The 24,128-nt window shown below is 57.6% G+C and overlaps 1 protein-coding gene across 10 annotated transcripts in view; it reads right to left on the bottom strand.

Annotated features, from left to right (window-relative positions):
- MCF2L (MCF.2 cell line derived transforming sequence like) overlaps window positions 1-24,128 on the bottom strand; it is a 212,943-nt gene that overhangs the window by 92,736 nt on the left and 96,079 nt on the right. For 3 of the 10 annotated variants that reach the window (XM_037729251.1, XM_037729258.1, XM_037729266.1), the window contains exon 1: window positions 10,951-11,220. The exons of 6 other annotated variants lie outside the window; for them this stretch is intronic. In XM_037729251.1, the coding sequence (XP_037585179.1) occupies window positions 10,951-11,023 (73 nt within the window). In that variant the 5' untranslated portion in view covers window positions 11,024-11,220. Of the gene's footprint in view, window positions 1-10,950; window positions 11,253-24,128 lie in introns of those variants that run through there. One more of the 10 variants, XM_017502531.2, reaches the window with a different exon arrangement.

Below are 24,128 nucleotides of genomic sequence, written 5' to 3'. Positions count from 1 at the left end.
GCAGCCGGGGGCTGTGGGCACAGTCCATCATTTGCCAATTGTCTCCTTTCTGTATGTCTGGCAAAAAGCCCATTCCCAAAGCCTTCTGCATCCTGTCCATCAGACAGGACAGTTGTGCCTTTCAAAGTCCAAGGCTGAGCATTGGATGGGATTACGTCACTGAGTCGTCTAGCGGGAGGCCTTCCCCAAGCCCATCCGTGAGGCTCTTCAACCCAGGAAGAGCAGGGCTGCAGAGCAGGGCAGTAAGAAGAAAGGCAGGCCACAGAATCAGAACAAAATTTAAATTCAGTAAGGAGAATGCTTGAAACCGCAGGCTTCAGACAAGGGCACCCCAGGAGGCCAGCGTCCCGTCCCCTCCAGACAAGCTCCTAACACCGTGAGTCAGGGAGGAGAACCAGGCCACCCCAGGGGCCGGTGTCCCATCCCTGCCATTGGGACAAAAGGGGCATCCACACCTGTTTGTAATGTATGTTCAGGGCTGTTTGATTTCGAATTCCAGAGGTTTAAGGTTTATCCTGACTTGGTTGGCAGAGTTCTCATTTACATTAAATCCCAAATATTTTTAATGACCCATTTGCTAGTGGGTTAGGTATAAATATCTCAATTACTTAAATGACCTGGTTCACTAAATATTCTTTTTCTGATCTCAGAAAGTTCAACCTTAACACATTTTAAAATAAAAGGCCCTGCCAGAAAAGATGGTCAATGGAAGTGGTGATCAGGCAAAAGTGGCTCCATCCATAGGGGATGTCATCTCAGACCCGCAAAACCAACCGGCAAGGGCCCGGAGCCGGCGGACCCCTACGCGGGGTGCGGGTGTCAGCACACAGCCGCCCTGCAGAACCCCTCCGACGCCCTTTGGAGTGAGATGGTTTGCGCCTCGGGTGGGGAGGATGCTCATGCCCGCCCGATGCTTGGCGAATCTCTTCTGGGGGTCATCTCTAGAGCCACTCTCCATGCTGCCTCGCCCGCAAGCCCTGGGTTCCCCGATGCAGGCGGCCTGAGAATCCACTGCAGCGTGTCCTCAGCACACGTGGGTGTGTTGTTTGGGACCAAGCTCCTGCCTAGACCCCAACAGACCAGACTGGAAATCAAAACCAGGTCCCCACGCTCACAAGGGAAACCGAATTGTTATCTGACCTCAGAGAAAGCAGGAGAGAGAGAGGAGGCCAGGATCGCTTGTGGCTTGGAGGTCCCTCTTTCTTGTTGTTGTTCTCAGCTTGTTTGATACGTAAAAGGGTGATCAAAGTGTTGGTCAGAATTTTCATTTTTAATGCATTCTTAGGATGCCAGCCACCCAGACAGCATTACTTCAAGTAGATGGAGAATTACCCAACTTTCTCTGTCTCGAAGATAGTTTGCTTAGATTTTAAAAAGACCTAATTCCATGGGTTATGGTGGTGAATTTAACCATGAGAATTAAATATAAAAACGTGGAGGCTCTGAGCTCCCCGCAGAGGTGGGGGTTTCATGAGAGTGAGGGCCAGAGTCCAGGGGCTGGGGCACGGCTGCCGACATTCCCATCCCCTGTGATGAAGGCGTAAGACTTCACCATAGCTTAACTACACATTCATTGTGGTGCTTAAAAACAGTCAAGCCTAAATACATTCTCCACACTGTCAAAAAGATACACTTTGGGAGGCCAAGGTGGGCGAATCGCTTGAGGTCAGGGGTTTGAGACCAGCCCGGCCAACATGGCGAAACCCTCTCTACTAAAGATACCAAAATCAGCTGTAGTGCCAGGTACTCAGGGGCTGGATCGTTTGAACCTGGGAGGCGGAGGTTGCTGTGAGCTGAGATTGTGCCACTGCACTCCAGCCTGGGAGACAGGACAAGATTCCATCTCAAAAAAAAAAAAAAAGATACACATACTAAAAACCCACGTAAGCACAAAGTTTGTCACGTGACAGCTCTTGGCCTGGGCCACACGCATGCGCAGGGACCTTCTGCTTCTTTGAGCCTGATGTAAGTCTGGCAATCACCTAACACGAAACGAATCCTTGCGACAGTCGCCTGAAGGGGACCAGTGGGTTGTGTTTCTCCTGCTGTCTCTCTGTGCTTACAAAGGACAGTGACCGAGGCAACCCACCGCGTCTGCTTGGGTTCTGCTTCCTTCAGCCCCGTCCGTACAGCCCACCCCGCACTGCGTGCTTCACTGGAGTTCTTATTCTAGTTCACCAACCCAAGTGCTGCCTGCCTCCAGAATTGCCAGCAGAGCCCGAGAGATTTTCCAATTACACAGATCGATCTTCTGCAGGTAGTTCCTCTCCCCCTGCCCCATGGTGGCCACAGCCCACTCAAGTGATTTCAGAACCACGACGCAGGGGTCTCAAGGTGAGGCTCCCAGGTCACTCGGACACTGGGGTCAGGGGTTAGACCCCCACTGTTCTCAAGGTCACACTCTTCGAGCCAGGGAAGCCACCTGTGCTCCTGGAGGGTGTGTCCTCACGGGGGGCACCTGCTTGCTCACCCGCTTGCATTTCTACAAAGGCTTCCTGGTATCAGAAAAATGGCCTGAGTGCAGTTTCAGCCAGGTGGGCCGCAGCACCCACCCCACACCACATCTGGCGGGATCTGCACAGGGCTCGCTGTGTGCACGTTGGTGCCCTGGCTTGGGGGCAGCCACACCATACACGCAATGGCTTCTGAGCTAGAACAACTTAAAACATCATGGGGCAGAGGGGCCAGAGACCAAAATGACTGACAGCCACTGTCTGAGTGACAGAGGAGGTCAGGTTTGAGGATGAGGGACTCTTTCCAGAGTTCAGAGACCCTGGCCCCTCCACCTGCTCCCCTGAGGGTCATGCTGCTGCCCCAGCGGGCTCCACGGGCTGGCTCCTGGCCCTGCCACCTCCAGTCACAGCCCCACCAGCTGTGCGGTATCTATGGCCCCACTACCTCCTCACACCCGCCAGGGACCTGGGCCTGCCTTGGGGGCTGAGCCAGACCTTGTGCATGTGAGGCTCCGGGCCGTGCTCCTGGGCCAGGTGCTCAGGGTGCTCTGAAGTGACAGCTGAGTGGCAGGGCTGGTGGCCCCACGGGGCCCAGATCTGAGGGTCTTGATCATCTTAGGGTCTCCCGCCAGCCCCCACTGAGATGCACACGACTCTCCCTTTCTCTCCTGGAGACCACACGGGGTACACCTGCCCTCCCAGCCACTGCCTTCCAGTGCCTGTCCTGCTCGGAGGCAACTGAGCCCTCACATAGACCCCCTGCCTGTGGGAAGTGTCACACCTGGAATGGCTGGGGGTCCAGGGAGCAAGGGCGTGCCAGGGAGACCCCTCGGGGTTCAGGTGAGGACCACCCTGTGCTCCTGGAGGGAGGATCAGGCCAGAAAGACAGTATTCTTATGCCTGGTGCCAGTGCAGGGAGTGAGTCGTCACAAGGACCTAGGGAGCATGAAGCCTCATCTTCCTCGTTTCAAAGACAGGGAATCCAAGGTCAGGCTCAGCTATGAGCAGTCCAGCACTGCAGGGTGGGCAGTGTCAGGACTAAGCCCACACCATCCGCCCCAGCTCCTGGGACCTTCACTGCCTTGGGCTCAACAGTGAGTCTATGCAGAGGCTCTCACAGGGGGCTGGGAGGGTGACAGGATGCGTCTGTTTCCAGGCTGATGAGTGGTGGGACAGGGCAGGCTTGTGGGCAAGAAGGCGGGGACACGGCAGGGCACGGCCTCCTATTACACAGGAGCTGCCCAGAGTCACGGGAGACTGTTGGGAAACAAGTTTACCCGGCCCTGTGGCTCCCTTGTGGAGTATGGTTTGCAATTAGCGGTGAGCGGGTAACTGCCTACTTGGAATATTTTTGAGTTATAAGCAAGAAAACCTATTTATTAATAATCACCACCTATTAAGACAGAACAAATACGTGGATCAGAACCTGCTTGGGGTCTTCAGCCTGGAAAGGTGTCAGCCCCTGAGGCTCTCAGCTCCACAGGCTGCTGGCCCCCTGGACAGACCCACTCTGCTGTTCTATATGGGTGTCTGCCTCTCATTTTCTTCAGCGCCGCCTGGGTGGGTGTCTCCCAGCCGAGCTGGAGCTGCGTGCCCAACGATTCTCATTGAACAGTCCCATTGACTGAGCTCTGCTCACTGTGCAGGTCATCGTGAATGGAGCCTTTGGCTGGTTCCTCCCTTCCTGAGCTTACAGCTCCTGGCTATTTTTTCCAGCTATATTGAGAAAAATAGTTGTATATATTTAAGGTACACTGGTGCTGTTTTTATATAGTTCACATTGTGAAACGATGGCACCACCAAACTCACTGGCATGTCTGTCACCTCCCATAGCTGCCATTTCCTTTTGCAGTTAGAATACTCAACATCCACTCCCAGCAAATCCCATGTACAAATACAGTGTTAGCCACAGTCACCATGAACAGATCACAGCCACCATGAACAGACCACTACCACCTTGAACAGAACACAGCCACCTTAAAAAGACTACAGCCACCTCGAACGGACCACGGCCACCACATACAGACCACAGCCGCCACAAACAGACCACAGCCACCTTGAACAAACCATAGTCGCCACAAACAGACCACGGCTACCACATACAGACCACAATAACCACATACAAACCACAGCCGCCACAAACAGACCACGGCCACCACATACAGACCACAATCACCACATACAAACCACAGCCACCATGAACCAACCATGGCTGGCATGAACTGACCGTGGTCACCACAAACAGACCACAGCCAACAAGAACAGACCACCACGGCCACCATGAGCAGATCATGGAAGGCAGGCGGGTACTTCCCTGCCCTGCCAGGAGCTGTGTCACTCAGACCTCGGGTTCAGGGAGCCAGGATCTCAGCCACGCGGTGCTGATAGCCAGGCCCACTGGAGGCTCAGCTCTGGCACGGGGCTGGGACTTAGTGCTTCACTCCTGATGATGACACGGCAGGAGCCAGGCTTGGCCTGCTCCTCATGAGGTGCTGCAGGATCACCCAGCAAGGCCACGGATGTGCTCACCCAGGCACATCTCCTTCAGAGGGGCTGGCTGGCATTCACGATCCAGAAACCACATACTTCAGGAGCTGGAACTCTGCCTCGCTGCTGTGGCAAAGCCGTCCTGGGGCCACGTGGCTTTGCAGGTGCAGTCCGGCCCTGGCTTCCTCCTGGGACCTGCCAGCCTCAGGCTTCCCGGGTCCTGGGTCATCGTCTCCAGCTGCCTCAACTCAAACTTCCACCAACAAAAAAAGAACTATTAAATGTAACAGGGAATTTCATTTGTGCTTTTCAGCTTTTAGTTTCTGTGCCAAGAGAGTCATATTTATGCTCAATTCAGGGTGGACCGCACTGCTTTTATGGCTGTGGAGGGTGCAGGGAACTCCTGTGTGGATCCAGAAACCAACAGGATGGTCCTATGAGCTTCAGATTCAAACCCCAAGCACCCACGCTCTGCGCCTCTGAGCAGGCAGGGAGGACACCTGGCACTGTCGCCCCCAAGGCCCAGGACTGGGTGAGACCCAGCAGATGGCCCTGCCCCTGCTGGGTGCCCACCGACAGAATTCCCACCAGCAGGAAAAGCTGACTGCAATGCGGGGACGTCAGTGCTTATGCCGCTGTCCAGACTAAAGACAAGGGCAAGGCGGCTTTCAAAGGAAGGGCTGAAAGGCTCTGTGGGTCATGATTTGGGAAAGGGACACTCCTAAGTCACTTTTTCCGTTAGAGCAGATGGGAACTCTGGAGGCCGCACATCGCCTCCCCAGGCCCGTGTCCCCGCGCAGGTGCAGATCAGGAAGTCGAGGCCCACAGGAAGGCCACAGCCCAGAGGAGCAGAGAGGAGGCCAGTGAGGTGCTGGTGCCTGTGGTCACCACCGTGCGAGGCCCCGTGGAACTGAGGGCGTCCGGACCCACAAATCTAGAGGAGAGAGGGCGGTGGAGCGGGTCCGGCCAGGACAGGGCCTCACTTAGCTTTGCCTGCAGAAGCCTTCCCTGAAGAGTAATCCCGGACAGATACCTCAGGATGGTGTGGCCCAGGCAGGTGAGGGGCGGGTGGGGGGTCATGCCAGGTGGACAGCCTGGAGAGGAGGCTCGTGGTCACACTGTGGGTGAATTTATCACATTTGTTACTGTGCTAAGTGCAGAGAGTGGGTGGAGACCTGCTGGGGTTGGCCAGGTCTAGGAGGCCACAGCTGCAGGGACAGACGGGGTGGCAGGTGCACCAGGGAACGTCAAGTGAGAACCAAGAGGATCTGGGGCCGCTGACTTGCATGCTGACCGCAGCCCTCTCCTGTCTGGTTATGGGTGAGACTTGAGGATCCATGCTTCCTCGATCCCAGAGCGAGACACCTGTAGACGCTTTATTACCAATGAAAGTTCCTGTTCAGGAACTTTCTGCCCAGACCCAGGCACTGTGCAGGCGTCTTACATCAGTCAGTCCTTGGATCCATTTTCCCATGCGTCTCCTGGTCGGGGAGACGGGCTCAAGGGAGGTCGCAGCAGCTGAGGTCACAGCAGCCAAGGTCATGATGGTCGAGGTCACAGGTGTGTTGGGCAGAGCCTGTGTTGGGCTCACTCTGCTGGCGAACCTGCCCACGCCCCCGGCCCAGACCTCTGAGCGAGGGTGAGCCCTGGAGTGTGGCTGGAGCAAATTCTGAGAGCAACGTGCTGTGCCTGTGTGGACAGCCTCAGCAGGTGCCTCGTGGGAGCCTCCTCTGAGGTTCTTTAACTGGCTCCCACGAGAGTGGCTGGCAGGTGACCTGGAGGAACGACCTGTGTTCCTAGGTTCTTGCTTCCTCCTGGGGCGCCAGGTCCTCCAGGGATCCAGCTAACTCAGTGAGATTTGCCCCCCAAGCACTCATGTCCACCACACAAGTGCAGAGGTTACTGGAGAAGAGAAACGATTAACAGAAGTTGGAGGCTTCCATGAGGCAGGCGGAACCTTCGGGCAGAGTCTTGGTTGCTTCTGTCCCCAGCCTGTGGGGGCCACGCACAGGCCCCGCTCTTCGTGACACCTGCTCCTGGTGTCAATCAGAAGGCGCACCTGTTGCTTGTGTTTAATCGTCTGTGGAGGAGCCTCTCCTGGGGGTCCTGCCTCTGGTCAGTCCAGGAGCTCCGGGTTGTGCCTGGACCGGATGCAGATGCCCAATAGGACCGAGGGCTGAGCAGGCCCGGCTAAGAACCACCCCATCCACTCCCCGGCAGAGGAGTCCCCAAAGACAAAGGGGACAGGAGTCTCTACAGAGGCCCGCCCATGGGTCCCAGGCTCAGGACGGGGACAGAACTTTTCCCTAGGGAGAAGCTCAGCAGCCAGGCTGACAGAGAAACGGCCTGTGGAGGAGTCCCAGTAACCCTGACACCCTGTGAACATGGGAGGCGGAGGGAGAAGGGTCTGGAAGAACGTTCACCCCCTTCCAGCCCCTCAGACACTCGAAGACACAGCAGGGTGTTCTCTGCAGAGCCTGAACTCTGGGGCTGTAGTTAAAGCAGCTGACCTCAAGCCAAGTGAGGCAGCGGTCGCACCCCAGACTCTCTCTTCCCCACAGCAGGTGGGCGCTGGGGAGAACGACGCCTCGGCCTGCAGCTGCACGTCCGTCTCCTGAGTCTGTTTTAAAGTCTCCCCTGTCTGACCCCAGGGTGGCTGCAGCATCAGATCTCAGCTGGCATTTAAGGAACAGGTACAGCTTACACATCACACATGCGTGCGCGCGCGCGCACACACACACACACACACACACACACTCCACGTGGGCCCACTGCCAGTTACAAATGAAGGAGATTTTTCCGACAGCTTTTCTTCTTTTCTTACACATCCTAAAATAATTACTTGTCCACATAAACATCAAAATAACTCAGTTAAAGATTAGGGAGATTGACACCAATGACCGGTGCAGACACCGCGCAGTCCCTGGTCGTGGCACTGTCCCTAGTTGTGGCACAGGTGTCCACCTCTGTCTCCCACTCAGACCTGCACGCACCCCCACAGCCAGCTACTGCTCCATCCAACACCAAGGCTGAGCTCCTTCCAGGAACCCCAGCAGCTCTCCAAAAATCCTCCCTCAACTGCAGCTGCATAAGCCTTTTCTCATTTCTGAGTACCAAAAATTCTATGCATATAAAAACCAACAGGAAGTTACTCTAACCTTCACCAAAAACATCCCAGACAGACTAAAATGATAACACACTGTGCAGAGGAGGTCAGCCTCTCGGAGGCATGGGGGCTGAGAGCGCCCACCTGCAGGAGCCAGGCGGGGCACAGGGGCTGAGAGCGCCCACCTGCTGGAGCCAGGCGGGGCACAGGGGCTGAGAGCACCTGCCTGCAGGAGGCAGGCGGGGCACAGGGGCTGAGAGCACCTGCCTGCAGGAGCCAGGCGGGGCACAGGGGCTGAGAGCACCTGCCTGCAAGAGCCAGGCGGGGCACAGGGGTACAATCATCTGGGCCTTGAATGATCAAGGGGTCAGCTGGGCAGGACAGGCCAAGCCGACCAGGAGACAGAGGGAGAGAGACAGAGACAGAGACAAAGTGACAGAGACAGAAAGAGACAGAAACACAGAGATAGAGAGACAGTGACAGAAAGACAGAGACAGACAGAAAGACAGAGACACAGAGATAGAGAGACAGTGAGACAGAAACAGAGAAAAGAACAAGAGAAGAAAAGAGCAGAATGGGAAGAAGAGGGAAGGGAAGGAAGGAAGGAAGGAAGGAGAGACAGGAATGAAGACAGACAGAGAGAAATGGGCAGGTGGGGTGGGGCTGGCAGAGCTCTCCTCCCAAGGGTGGCTGTGGGCACACATACTTTCGGACTTCACTAATTTAGTGAGGGGCAGACAACAGGGGCCGACCAAGGTCCGAGGCTTGTGCCCACACTTGCAGCTTGGCCCTGGCCGTGGCCTATGAAATCTAGACGGAGGGTCAGCCCTCAGGGCCATGCCGCCTTGTCCACTCAGCTCGGCTCTCAGCAGGTGCCAGGCTCCACCTTCTCTCCTGTCCTCTGCACCTGGCTGGCTTGCCCACCGCCCACTGTGGCCTGTGGGATGAGAGTCCTACGTGGAGCCTTTCTCTGTCAACAGCGGTGCTAACGAACGTCAGGTCCCCAAGCGCACAGCCTGTGGCAACCAGCAATGCTCTGCCCACCCACAGGCTTCCCCAGGGTCCCCTAGAGAAATGGGCTAACATTTGCTTCTTCAGAAATCTAAGAAAACGTTTTGGGGCCTGGGGAGGAGGAAAACAGAGTGGAGAAAAGCCCCAAACCCTGAATTATACGAAATCCCCTGGGGACATTTGAGAGTCTGTTTGTTTGAAAAATAAAGTACACGTTAGAATTAGGAATTTGACAAACAATACGGATTTGTGAAGAGAGGGTTGTAAGAACTGAAAGAAGCGCTTAGTTAAACAAACAGCCACCTAACGTGAGCACTTATGGCCCCGCTGGAGTTCCACCCTGCTCTCCCGTGCTGAAATACGTGTGGTCCCAGGATGGCATCCGGCCATCCCCACGGACAGCGCCACGTGCTTGTGAAACCCCAACGTCAACCACGGTCGGCGAAAGCGCTGGTTTTAGGGTCCTTCCACGGGACTGTTCACAGTGCCGCCTCTTCCACCCTGACTTCAGACACGAAATCAACTCTTCTGACACACACCAGTGCCTACACTAGTTTAAAAATCAAGGACTGAGATTTCCATCTCTGCCCCCTAAATGTCCCCCTGAATTCACCTGTTAGGGAAATTCATTTAATCAGCTGTTTGTCACACATTCAGTTCATTTTATTTACTATTATCATTACTTTTGAGAAAGGGCCTCGCTCCCTCACCCAGGCTAGAGTGCAGTTGTGCAACCATATCTTATCACCACCCTGGCCTCCTGGGCTCAAATGATCCTCCCCTCAGCCTCCAGAGTGGCTGGGACTACAGGCACATGCCACCACCCAGCTAATTAAAAAAATATTTTGTAGAGATGAGGTCTTGCCATGTTGCCCAGGCTGGTCTCAAACTCCTGGGCTCAAGTGATCCTCTAGCCTCGGCCTCCCAAAGAGCCAGAATTATAGGCGTGAACTGCTGTTCCCAGCCAGTTCTTATTTAAAAATTGGAAACTTCAGATGTGTATTCGTTGCCATTGATAGTTAAACTCTGAGTCAGTAAAATTCACAAAGATGCTTATTTTATGAATTATTCATCAATACTTGGCATAAGTACCCCCTAGAAAATAAAATGAGGGCAGATCTCTTCAAAATGAGGACTCAGTTATTAGAAAGGCATCAACGAAACCCAGGCTGTTTCCTCCCGGCGAGGCCCCTTCTCCAGGGACCCTGCCCAAAAGTTCCAGATGCCAGGACGGAGCCAGTGTGGACCAGCAGCCCCTGAGCCCCACCCAGACCAAACCCACCCAGACCTGAGCCCACAGAGGCTGCCCGGCCAGGTTCTCAGGCTTCCCAGGGGCCTCCCAAGTCCCGCTTGCCTGGAGAGGGCAGCTGGTCACACCCGGCACCACGGGTGGCCCTGTTGGGGGAAGAGCAGTGGCCGGGAGTCCCCTCCAAGGAGAAGCCGCAGCCTCTCCAGCAGCCAGACGCAGGCGCTGCGCTCACATGTCCACACAGCCTGTCTATGAGAAACCTTGAACAAAGGAGCCCGTGGAAAGATGATCCTAGCCTTCCGGGACCAGCACAGGCGGTCCCTCACAGCCAAGGGCAGAGGGGCCTCACTGCTGCCCAGGGACCCCAGGACCACAGCCCTACACCATCCACTGGGCAAGGCCTGCACACACCTTCTCTGCAAGGAGCGGGTCCCATCCACTGCGTGGCAGGGACCTGAGCTGACCGACATCCACTCCCGGCATCCCCCAGCCCCGGGCTCCTGCCCTGGTAGCCGTGCTGCATGCCCAGGTGGCCTCTGAGGACAGGGCTGAGCCCAGAACGTCCACCCTGGCACCGTGTCCCCATGCGCGGTCGCCCCACAATGCCTTCCGGGGAGGTGGGGACCCGCCCGCTCCCCACGCACCTGTGCCCGCCTTCAGCAGTAGCCACAGCACCCAGAGGTCCCGGCACAGCAGTGACAGCCGGCTCAGTGCCATGCTGCCCCGCAGCTGTCAGGAGCCCCCGACCTGGCTCCCGGAACGCCCTCCCTGGGCACACAAAGGACCGCGCAGCACCAGCACCATCTTGGCCGTGCGTGAGGACACCACACCTCCCTGGGCTCGTGGCACAGACCTGGGCTCCGCAGGGCTGCCTGCTGGCCGCTCCTTCCAGGGCCTCCGATTCCTATTCGATGTCGCTGATTAAGGAGAGGCAGTGGCTCACTTATCCTGCAGCAGGCAGCTTAACTGTTGCGATCCTGGCGGCAGCTGAGCCCCAGCCAGAGAGGCTTCAGGCTCCCAGTGTTGCTTGTCCAGACCCTCCCTGCAGGGGCCCCATGCTCCACCAAAGTCCCATCCATTGAGTGGCAGGGACCTGAGCTTACAGGGGCCATGCTCACTGGAGATCCATCCCCTGATCCAGCCCCACGATGCAGAGACCTGGGCAGGCAGGGAGGAGCTTTCCAGAGAGTGTGCTGACCCAGGGGGCCCGGCCTTCTGCCCCGCCACACACGCCCATGGAGAGTTGAGCCCTCCAGTGCCCAGAAGGCAGCTGCGTCTGCTGTTCCCATCCATCTTTCGGTCACTGAGTTTCTGTTAAAGCTGCGTGAGGTCATTCTCAAGGAGTCCGACTTCAGAATACCCTGCAGTGAGAACACGGAAGACAGGCTCAGGGCTGCCTCTACTTTTCCAGGGGTGGGAGGGGGATACTTAAAGACAACACTTGAAAACTGGCCTTCCAGGAGGGGGTTCCTCACTGCTGCTCTGGGCGGGAGCCCACGGAGAGCTAGCTCAAAAGCAGGTTCTGTCTCTGACATGCTCCCAAGTGACCTGAGGCCACTCATCCAGGCCCAGAGTTTGAGAAGGAAAACCCAAGTTGCTAAGGGGACTGACCATGTCTTCTGAGAACATCACGCCCAGTGCTGAAGTCAGCCCAAGCCCAGCCAGCCTGGGAGGGTGGTGGGTTTCCGTGGGACTCCGGCCAGCCGTGTGCCTGCTGCCCTGGCCTCTCCCGGTGCCTCCCTCCACCGAGCCTCATGCGTGTGCTGACTCCCACCCTGTGTGTGCCCGGTACAGCTGGCCCTCCAGGCTTCAGCTTTGCCCTCTGGGAACATCGGCCCCTGGGAGTGGCCAAGCCTGAATGCCAGACCCCTGGCTCCTGCCTCTGGAAATGAAACCTCGGCTCCATCACGCCCAAACGCTGGCGTCCCCTGCTGCCTGGAGGGGGAAGATGTGGCCTCGCCGGGCCCTGCCTCTGGGAATATCAGCCATGGACGCTGTTCTTGTGGCTGTGATCGCCGACAAGCACCAAAGCTGTCTGGAACCTCGACCTTCCTCCGGGGCCAAGACTCCTCTGTACCCTGCGCACACTCAGAGGAGGGATGCCCACTGCTTCCTCGTGACCTGGCTCCTCTGGGAGGCAGCCACATGCCACCTGAGCAGGGATGTCACTTCTGGAAGCCCCTCTGCACACACTCAAGCCTGCTGAAGGGCTCTGATGTCCACCCATAATTACCGACGTCCTCCCCAGCCCAGGCATCCTTCCCTGTAAGCTTGGACCTGCGGCTGGTCTGGTGCCGGCAGCGTGAGCCACCCCCGAGCTGTGGCAGGTGTGGGCCCTGCACGCTGTCCCGGGCCTCCTGTGTCCAAGATCGCTTGTGTTCCTACCTTCTGCCATCAGAATTCGCCCCAGATGAGCTCTCCCTGGAACATCAGCTGTGGGGGGCGGGGCACCGCGTCTTGGCCCCTCACGCTGTCACCTGCCGATGCACCTGCCACCCGCACCTCAGCCCTGCCTCTGGGGCCAGCTGGCATCTTCATTCCTGGCCCTCTCTGATGCCCAAAGCATGTTCTGCAGGCACAGCTCCGACACTGTCAGGGGCAGGGACACAGCACAAATGACGGTGCCACGTGGCGGGTCCCCTCACAGCCGAGCAGTCCAACGCGTCCCCAGCTCCAGCCTCCAACCCCCAACCGCAAAGCAGCCCAGAGGCACCGGGCTTGGGACACATGTCCCCTCTCCCACCGTGTGCTCAAGGCCCGCAGAGACCCCAAGCACCCAGCCCCTCCTCCTCCCTCTGCTCCCAGCACTGGAGGGCACGGAGGCCTGTGGACATCTCAGGCAGCCACACGGCCGCCAGTGCAGATGGGGTGAAGAGAGATCAGCCGAATAGAGGGCTGTGTTCTGAGAAGGGGCATCTCACAGAAGAGCCTCAGTTTTTAATCACAGGGACAGTGGCGGTGCCAGGGGCTGCCCCCTAAAGAGAGGATGCCGTTCCGGGAAGGAGGCCCCTGGTACAGATGCAAGAACCCCGGGAAATCAGTTACTCCCCTCTTCTGTGTGTCTCCTGGCCCCGATGTCTCATCACGCTGGAGTTTCTGGTTGGCAAAGGCCATGCTCCCACAGGGCACAGGGTGGAGTCTCATGGATTTGCTCAATGAGCAAGGGGGCCACGCCACAGTCACCAGAGTGCAGACCCAGGCCGTGGGGCCCCAGGCCGGGGAGGACCTGGCCATCTTCAGGAGGGACTAGCTCATGACTATCCTGTTCTGGGGAGGGCCTGTCCTGCTGTGTCCTTGAGGGGCCGCTGATGACCACGGTCACTGCCATCAGAGGCCGGAACATGTGACCCAAACCACGTCCAGGAAACCATCCCGGGCTCACCGCTGTGGCCGTGGCTGCTCACCCACTGTCTTGCCCACCATGTCTTGCCCAGTCCAGAAGACTAAGGTCTCCCCACCCTCAGCCCTTGAGACCTTCGAGCTCCCTACGGACCACATCAAGATGGAAGGTCTGAGCTCCAGGGCCCTGACCTCAGGCAAGCCACCACATGGTCACCTACTCCCCGGGGACACCGCCTGTCCTCCGGAGCCTTGAGCACACATTCAGCCACACGGACCTTTGTCAGAATAAAAGACAAGTGTGGCGTCCCTGTCAAGGTGCCTCTTCTGCCCTCCCACAGGCCCTGCCCGCGGGGCATAGGCTGCCTGGGCCTGTGGAGTCTCACGGCCACTGGGGTCCTCGGCCAGCAGGTTGGGAAGCCCCTGGAGGTGCTGATCCTAAGAACAGAACTACTGAAGAATACTCTGCAACACGTGCCCTAGAGTTCATCCTAGAGAGACACAAGCTGTCCTCCGAACACTGGTCTTCTTCAGAAGCCCGAGCTGGAGTTTAAGGAGGAAAGCAGTTTGCAGGGAGTTTTTCTCCGAGGACGCACAATTCATTCCTCCCACAAATGTGTGCCATGGTTTTGAGGCGCGGGGGACGTGGATGTGCACCAGGCGGTGGAGCTGCTGCTACGGAGAAGACATACTCCAGAGTGGAGGGCGGAATTCCTCAAACACGTGGGGCTTGCGTGTTATTTTCCCATCACATGAAGAGTCAAGAGAAAAACACCTTGAAGACAAATCCCCGATTATTCTCCAGCTCAGCTTATCTTTCCATCCACACACGGAGGTGCAGCTCCCTCCCGACGCGTCCTTCCCTGTCCTCCACGGCTCCCTGCAGCCTCTCCCATTTGGCACCACGGTGGGGCCGTTGGCAAGAGCTGGCTTCTCTGTTGGGAGGGTCTCCCACAGGGCTGGGCTCCCTGAATATGACCGCAGGTGGAGAGGACAGGCGTGGCAGGAAGCTGGAGCCACGAGCCACGCAGAGTCTTCCCAGGAGGAGTTTTGTCCTCCGCCACAGCCACCACAGGCGCTTGAGTGTGCTGTGCGGGCGATACACCGACCTGGACGCAGCTCTGCTGGCTGGGGTCCCAGGGGGATGCACTGCCTCAGTGTCCCCAAAGGCTGCCCCCGACCCTCTCCAGGGAGATGCTGCCTCTTGCCCTGCTGCTGGCTGATGGGCGGTGGGCTTGCAGCTCCGCCTTGTGATAAGCACCCTGGATGGAGCTGAGGCTGTGCTGCCTGGATCGTTTCACAGACAGACGCAGCCCAGGCTTGACTCGAGATCAGAGGAGGGCACGGGGAGGGGCAGACTCAAGGCCAGAGGGCAGGAAGACGCTTCTGACAAATCTCCAAGGTGTGGGGCAGCTCCCAGATAGACATAGCCCCAGACAGTTCCCAGAAGAGGAGCCCCTGGAGGCACAAGGACAGATCTTCACAGGCGGTGGCCCTCTCTAGACGCCCCTGGGGGTGGCTGAGCCTTGAGGAGCCCCGAAACTCATGGCCCCAGCGTGCAGCGTACACAGGACCACGGGGGACTTGGCAGTGGGCTCATCGCAGACAACTGACCTGTGGTTAGCAGCTGGCGACTTCAGCCCCGACCAACTAGTGGCAAAGTGTCACTTCTCCCACAAGCTGGCAGAGCCCAGGTGTGATAGCTCACCTTTTTCTCCCGAAAGCTGACAGAGTCCCAGGCGTCACGTCTCCCCTTTTCCCTCACCAGGTGATCCACGACAGCACTCACTGCCGTGAATGAAGCCCGGCCCATCTTCCCCACGGCCCCCGCAGGCAGCTCTAGTGGGGAAACCGCTTCTCAGGACACCTGCATTCTTCAGTGTGCCGGGGAGACGGTTTTGCTGACATTCAAGCTGTCGGAGCGATTAAAAGGGCTACCCAGGGAAGACAACGCAACTATAACCAGAAGGCAGTTAGTAGAGGCACGCAGACCACAGAGCAGGCAGAAGAATAGAAGGCCTAGGGGGAGACCCAAGCGCGCGGCTGCAAAGGAGGTGCCCGGGCGGGACGCGGCTGTGCGCTCCGTCCACACAGCGATTCCGCCCTGCCGGCACAGAAACCGCCGCCCACTCTCAATGCACCTTCCTGTGATGAGCGCAGGGTCAGGGCTCTGATTTCGTGCCACTGGGGGCAGGGTGGCATGAGGGAAGCCCAGGGCCTCCAATGCCAAGGCTGGCTTATTTGAAGAAACGCGGCCCTATCAGCCCAAATGTGCAGTAGCTGGCACCAACTAGAAGCAATGTCGTATTTCAAACATGAAGGAAGCTTGAAAGACGGACACAAGTTGATACAGCCCAGAAAACCTGCAACCTGGGGTGTGTCTCTCCAGGAACGAGAGCCTCTGCTCTGGCCCAGCGGTGTCTCGGGCCGAACCCTCCCGCCCGTGGGCAGTGCCTGCCACAGCAAACACCACACAGGCAGCTTCGCCTTCTGACCTCTCCCACCCCAGGCTCCTCCTGCTGCTGCTGGACGGCGCAGCCCTTCCCCAAGTGCATGGCCGGGCGGAGCCTCAGGACATACCTGCTGCAGGCAAGGCGGATGAGGCATGAGAACCTCAGTAAGGGAGCGGGCGTCCCTGCAGCCTCTCCGGCTGGGGCTGGAGACGGGAAACAGCTTTCTTCCCGGAGCTGTGGGAGCTCGTGCGGCCTCAGGCTGGTTTCTGTCCAGTCTCCGAATCACGAAAGCTGTTCCAGGCACCTGGACCTTCAGCCTGAGACAGTGCATGTGAAACCACACCCACAGCAGAGGCCTCCACCCACAAGACAGAATCCACCCCACGCTGGCGTGGAGAAGCCCAGGCCTGCTGCCAAGGCCAGGCTGAGTGGACGCCGGACACACGGCCGTCCCCCAGAAATGCACGTTTCTTGTAATTTCTTGTAGCTTCCCTGTGGTGTGATTTCAAATCCATTCTGGGAGCTCAGTCAGCTTCCTGAATAACATAACCAATCGCCCTCCAAGAAGCTCCAGCCCGGCCTCTGTAGTAAGGCCTCCAGCACCATCCAGAACCTTCCAGAAACGTCCCCAGCCCATTTACAGCCCTGGCTAGGCCTGTGGCTTGCAGCCTTCTCACACGTGCCCCGGCTCTGAGCTCCCCTCTCGCCGACATGCCAGGGCCCTGGGTTTCCAGCTGCTGTATTCTGTGTGCTGTTTCCCAGCTTTTTTGCACATTCAGGTTCTGCCTTCCCAAGAGCAGCAGTGAGGAGACCTCAGGCTTCAGGACTGCCTGCAGCCTGGCGCAAGAGCGGTGTGGGAAGCAACTATTTACCTATATTTATTTTTATTTGGCCCTTACCTTTTATCTGTGTGCGTGCTTTACAAATGTGCCCAGAAATTCCAAGAAGAACCATGTCTAGGAGCTGCGCTGTGCATGGGGGTTCAGAACGCAGGATGGAAAGTGCCGGCACTGTGCTTTGAGCCCAGCAGGCGCCCCATGGACCCTGGGGCCTTCCCTGAAGTGAAATGCAGCACAGAGGCCCCGCACACATGGGCTCACTCGGGGTTCAGAGCAGACGTGCCGGCCCCAGGGAGCCGCTGCTGCGGGCAGGCCCAGCACCTTGGCCAAGAGCCCACCCTGCCCTGTCCAGATAAGCTAAACAGGAAGGCGCTCCTTGCCTGGAGAGGAAACCAGACACGCCAGCCCCATATCGGCTGCTCTGAACAGGGAGTGTGGCCGCACCAGTCCCTGCACCTTGAGTCGCCCACTCGGGGCCTGGGGCCCGTGTCCAGCATGTGCTTGACCCACCGCTTCCCACCCCAGCAGCTGCAGGAGTGAAGGCACCAGGTGCAGCGGGGAGGGTGGGGAGACCGACCCGGATAGGGGGTTGCTTCCTCCTCCTCCCGGATGGACAATTTCACTTTACAGACCTGGTCAGCCCTGTCTGGAGCCATCAAGCTATGGGGCGGGAGCCCGCTGTGCAAAGCAAACAGCTAAACCTCAAGTCAAATAAAACACCTCCATGGCAGCGGACACAGAGGGTGCGGCTCACCAGGTGGCTGGGGCTGAAGGGACAGTGGACTTGGGGAGGGGTCCGCGACATGCATGCCCCCACCCTGCTGGCCAGGCACGGGGTCCCGGCTATGGGGGACATGGACACCCACACAGGCGTCTGTGGGAGCTGCCTGCGAAACGCTGCTCTGAGAGTCCACCCGCCAGCTCCACGGTCCCCACCCCACGCAGGGGCATCTGCAGCACCCCCATCACAAGCCTGGAAGGGCAGACTGCATCTGCTGCTGCCTGGGTTTAGGATGGCAGAGCAGGGGAGGCATGTTTTCCTGGGCCAGACCCAAGGAGGTCTTATCTCAGGACTTACCCGAGGCTCTCGATGGGAATTTCGGGCTCTGGGTCTGTGCTGAGCTAGAAAGTTGCTCTCCCTGGACGGAAACGTGAGGATGAGATGATCTCAGAGTCCCTCCATTCTCGGGAAGTAGCCGCTCAGCCGGGAGAGCAGCACGGGTGAGGGCGGCCCGGGGCTGGCAGCAGCACCCGCCCAGGCCTGGCTCCTGCAGCTGCCCAGCCACACCTGAGAGAGCGAGGGCGGGACCAGCCCAGCGGCTGCCAGGGCGCGTCCAGATCTGTGCTGGAGTTTCATGGGGGCGGCAAAGGCAGAGAAAGCAGCTGAGGATCCCAGGCAGGGGCTGGGCTGTGCACAGACACAGACGACACAACACAGCCCCGTGTGGGTGCGTGGGTGGCAATGCCAGCCATCAGGACCCAGGAGAGGCGAGGGGCACCAGGTCTCCATCCACAGGGCTCACCAGGAGTCTGGGCGCCATCCTGGGCTGACAACCCATCTGAGGAGGGCGGTCCGGGCCCGAGGGGCACACTCGAGGAGCACGGTCGCAGGATGTCCAGGAGAAAAGATGGAGACTTGGGGCCTCCGAAGTGCACTGCACACTCTGGACACTGTTTCCCCACAAACGTTCTGCGTGGTGGGAAACATCACGGTGTCCTGGGTGGGAAATCACAGCACAGGTCGAGCCTGGCACATCCCAGCCCCGCTATACCCACAGCCCAGGGCAGGATGGACCATCCGGAGTGTTGGTATCACCACGGCTGGCTAGATGCAGGGACCAGAAACATTTCCATCCTTTTGTCTAAAACTCTCTACAGTCAACGCCTTTTCTTAGAGGCAGGGTCTCATTCTCACCCAGGCTGGAGTGCAATGGCGTGATCTCGGCTCCCAGCAGCCTGGATCTCCCGGGCTCCAGCAATCCTCCCGCCCTGTCTCCTGGGATTACAGGTGCACGCCGCCGAGCCCGACCTACATTTTATTTTAAATGCCATCTGCTTTCGAGATGCAGGGCCCCCTTAGATGATGAGGAGGGCTGGGCCAGCCTTGGAGACTCTGTGAGTCTGGTGGCTTACAGAAAGGGGGAGTCTCTAAATGGGGCCCCAGGAGTGGAAACCAGGACTGCGTGGGGAGCCGACGCCAGGCTCGGGTCTGGGGAAGGTCAGCCTGGCGTGGTGTGAGGTCAGGGAAATGTTTTCTTTTCTTTTGTTCCCAGCTCAAATATAATTTGAAAGTCAGTGCTTTTAAAGCAGGAGCTGAGGCGAACGTTCCAATGTTTCAGATGTTCCACAGACTTACAGTATAGGAGCCCTAGTGCAGTATGAGTCACTGCCTTTGAAACGTTGGGGGAGGGGAAGATCTGTAAGCGCCAAGTTTCCCCTTTCCCCAACTAGAATATTCTGTATCCGTTTCACAAAAACGAGGCCCGGTGAGAAACGTCCACGTCATTATTCAGTGGGCCCGGCTCACTGCTTCAAACTCAACTCCCTACAGGCCACGTTTATTTCCCAAATCCACTCTCCAGGATCAGACGTGCAGCCACTGAGGATGAGGAGTGGCTGCCACAGACGCACGGCAGGGGCAGCAGGAACGGCGGGAGCACCCTGGGTGGGCGGTGGCTGTCCCTGCAGGAGCACGGCTTCCCCGCCCGCCGCCCTCACCGACGTGGAGAAGTCGGGCAAATTCAGACTCGGCCTCGTGACATCACAAGCCACGGGTTTAGGCAAATTCTTAAATCCACATCCATCGGCTTCCCCTAAACGTGGCCAATGTCTCCTACAGCCTGGGGATCCCACACCTGAAACGCTGAAGGCCAGAAGTGTTTCGGATTTGGGATTTTTTCAGAGTTTGGACTATTTGCATAAACATAATGCGACATCTTGGGATGTACCCAAGTCTAAACACGAAATTCATTTATGTTTCACACACACCTCATACACGTAGACTGAGGTAATTTTATACAATATTTTAAATAATTTTGTGCATGAAATGTGTTTTGACTGTGACCTATTGTGGGGTCAGGTGTGGACTTTCCACCTGCGACGTCACATTGGCGCTCAAAAGTTTAAGATTTTGGAGCATTTTGTATTTTCCGAATGGGGTACTCAAGTAGTAAAAAGGCAATACTTGGCTTTTTAAAAGAAATATTTTAGATACAGTGAGAGCACTAGGAAGGGTAAGAAGGTGCTTTTAACAAGAAATTGCTCTCGTAGGCTAAACCCGATGTCAGCCGAGTCCTGTGGAGCGGGCTGTGGTTGAGACCAGAACTAGCGAAACCCCGCCCTGCAACTTCCGGTAACCTAGCCCGCAGGGAAGGCCTCCGGGCTCTGAGCAAATGGCCCCGTTTCCCGGCCAGGGAGCACTGCCTGCGGCAGGGCATGAAAATCAGGGCCACAAACGGCAAAGGCCAAATACATTCAAAAAAGCAAATTCAGTTGCATCCCGAGCTGCCATCTTGAGGGTCTTTTTTTTTTAAATCGAATCATTTGAAAACTTCTGATAGATTTTTGAAATAACAACTTCTAATAAAATGTCCAGGGTCCTAATGAAGTCACACTTTAAAAATCTGCTATTATTTCCTTGTGGAATAACTGTAACTAGAGAATGTGTGAAAGGTATGTGTATCCTGCGAGACCCCCCCAAAATACAGCAAAGGAGGTCCCACACGACGCGCGCAAAGTTAACAGAAGCAGAAGGCAGGTGGGCCGGGATTCGCGGAGAGCCTCACTGAGGAAGTGTGCTGGCCACGCTGAGGTTCCGCGGAGACTCTGCTTCCTGGAAGGAAAGCTCCCGCCCCGTCCCTTCCTGCAGGCCCCACACAGCCCTGGGACGCAGGTGCAGAGCCCCAGGTGCAGAGCCAGGTGGCGGAGGCGGGGGGAGCAGGCTTGCTTTGCTTTTGTCTCTGTGCCAACAACAATGTGCTAGCAAAGACCTAGTTTACTGTCAGATGGCTGCAGGGTGGTGGCTCGGGAGGAGGCGACGGGTGTCCTGCTGCTCCCCATTCAAAGCGGACAAACACGCCAGTTCTCCCGACCAGCCTCCCCCTGAGGGTCATCCCTGCCTGTTCTTTAGAGAACAGGGGTTGACACTTTGCTTTCCCTGCAGTGCTGGGCCTGGCCTGGCACAGAGCAGACGCTGGGCACACGCTTCCCAAGTCAGTGGGGAAGGAAGGGAGGAAGAAAAGCACCCCTTGGGCCTCTGCAATCTTTTGTTAATGCATTTGTTCTCAGCTCCACACAGAAAACAGTTTATTTTTCTGAAAATTCATGTCGGTACACGGAAGTCACGGAAAGTCCTCGGAACTCCTCTTGGCAATCATAGAAACAAAGGTCTCCTTGCGAAAGCAGACCCCTTCATGTGACTCTGAAGGAAGCCGAGTGAGGGTCTCTGCCAGCCACTGCGCCCGGCCTTGGCCACGGGTAGTTTACCTCACCACACTTCTCAAGGCGCCGTATTTTGTGCTGGGTTTGTGGAGCACACTCTTTACTTTCTGTCCTTGAGAAAACAGCCTTCTCTGAGGTGAAGAAAAAGTGGTCTCCCATCCCTGAACCTACCCGACACTGCGGGGTTTGGAACCAATACCCACAGCAGGGCTGGACGGGGTGTAGCCGTCACATTCCGTAAGTCCCAGGGGTCTTTAAACAGAAAGCGACGAAGGGCGAAGTGCTTCCTACGCTCTCAGGATAGACAAGGTTCCCACAAGTCTGAATGGCTTAACACAGGGGTCCCCAACCCCTGGGCCACAGACCAGTACTGGTCCGTGGCTTGTTAGGAACCGGGCTACACAGCAGGAGGTGAGTGGCGGGCGAGTGAGCAGGACTGCCTGAGCTCGGCTCCTGTCAGATCAGCAGTGGCATTCGATTCTCCGAGGAGCGGACCCCGAGGTGAGCTGTGCATGAGAGGGATCTAGGATGTGCAGCCGTGTGAGACTCCAGTGCCTGACGATCTGAGGAGGAGCAGTTTCGTCCCAAAACCATCCCTACCCCTGCTCCACGGAAAAATTATCTTCCACAAAACTGGTCCCTGGTGGCGAAAAGGCTGGGGCCTGCTGGTTTAAGAGACTGGCAAAGTAAAAAGAAGACATCACGGAGCTTGCATGCAGCCTAGAGCTCAGGAAGAACCTCGGACGTGGTAGCTGCGTCTCCTGCTCCGCACAGACACGGCCCTCCGCGCCACAGAGAGCTCCGAGGATCAAAGCGCGCACACCTGCGCACACACCGGGCCCTGCTCCCGACACCAGGCAAGCGCTTGTCTTCCCACGACTCTCCTTTCCTCTAGTTTAGAAATACGTTCTCATCACGGCCGGCTGCGACCCAAAGGCGCTCAGCAAACTTTTCGGCTCACCATGGAGAATTAAAAAAAACAAACGCAGTAGACAGGACTACACACACATCATGCGTCCCGGGCAGAGGCAGCCGGGCCACCGCACACACAGTGGGCACTTGTGCGCTGCCACAGACGCCTCCGCCTTCCCTCCAAATCGGAGCAAACTCCCAGTCTCAGTCCCATGGTGGGTGGCGTGCGCTCCTCCAGAGGGAGGCTTCTTCTACCCACAGCTCGACCCCGTGACTTTCTTCTAAACACACTCCTGCTCCTCTTCTCTGAAGAACAAAAATATACAGCAGGATTCCAAGGGACTGTGACATGTGTGTTTCTTGCTTGAATGGGGCCATCCCCTTGTGGGCTGGGTAGGGTGAGTTCTGGTCATCTCACAGGTCAGCTGTGATGACAGGGACAATTCCGTCACTGTCCGCCCACAGCCTTGGTGCTCGTGCTACCATTCATGCCCCACCAGACACACTCGCATGACCTACCCACCGGCCCCTTCCAGGCCCCAGACAGGGACGGAAGGCTGGAGGGGGGCGAGGGAACCCAACACCCAACACTCCCACCACTGCGCAAAGACCAGCAAGTCACAGCACAGAGGACCTCTCCTTCCTCTGATGTGGAAACGTCGCATGCAGCGTGGCTGAGACCTCACACCTGGCCCCTTCTTGGTCCGCCAGACCATTTAGGGCAGAGCAGTTAAAACCTCTGAACTCCACGGATCAATCGTGAGGCTGCAGAAGGCCAAGTCCGCTTCCCCTGCTGGGCCGCTCCAACTTGGTTTTAATTTGTCCGAGGAGGGGAGTCTGGGCAGTGAGTGAAAAGTGAGAGGAAAACACCAAATGGGTGCCAGTGCCTACCTTGTGCTGGGAGGGTCAGCACGAGCCCTGGGCCGCGTCCAAAGGCCCCATCCCCCACTGGGGGCTGCAGGTGCTCCAGGCTCTCATTGTCCTCCACGTGGGCGCAGACAATGGCGTTGGAAGGGGCAGGTGGAGGGAGATGCCTTCCGGGACCACATCCAACCTGAACCATACCGAGCCGCAGAGACCCCACGGTCTGCTGACTGCGTCCCTGCAGCCGGGTGAAGGGACTGTGTCAGGGGAGGCAGCTCCACGGAGTGAGTCCCCCCGGTTTGATCTGCGTGAAGGTGAAGGCACCCCCGAGACGGAAATGTGGCAGCCCAGGGTGGCTGCAGCCCTCCAACCTCACATGCTGCGGCTCTGGGGCCGGCAGCCAGTCCCACCTGAGGCTCCCCTCCAGCCCTGGGTAGAATGCCGGCTCGTTTTCTTGTCAAATTGAACTGCGTATGGGCCAAGAGTAGCTCCTGCCACCCTTAAGACGTCCCCATAATCCCTGAGAGGACCCTAGAAGGCCCTGGTAGGGTGCAGCATCAACTTCACCGTTTGGGAAGCCCACGACATCCGTGAGGCAGGCCGGGAAGTAACGGCGCAGCACAGATCTGGGTGCAGCGGGACTGAGGCCTCAGAGTATGGTTGGCACCCTTGCCCCGGCGTCCACTCACAGGCAGGCAAGCCCCACCAACAGACCCCTCCCCAATGGTGCTTCTCTCCCTCAGGGGGTCCCCAGTGCCAAGAGAGGTCTGGGTAGTTCCTTCGTTTCTGTCCTAACCACTGGGCCTAGGGGTGAGCATATCCTCAGAGACAGGCCTGTGGTCTCCTGGGAGTGCCACCGCTGTCTTAAACCCCCTGCATGGTGGGTCCTCCGAGGGCTGGCAGTGGGACTGCAGGGAGGTGGGAGGCCTGGGAGAAGCCCAGGTGTGAATGGGGGACGGGAGGCCTGGGAGAAGC

The sequence above is a fragment of the Cebus imitator genome, unplaced genomic scaffold (assembly GCF_001604975.1).
Source record: "Cebus imitator isolate Cc_AM_T3 unplaced genomic scaffold, Cebus_imitator-1.0 Scaffold14, whole genome shotgun sequence".
In the NCBI taxonomy this organism is placed as follows: domain Eukaryota; kingdom Metazoa; phylum Chordata; class Mammalia; order Primates; family Cebidae; genus Cebus; species Cebus imitator.
This window is presented reverse-complemented; position numbering and strand designations above follow the sequence as displayed.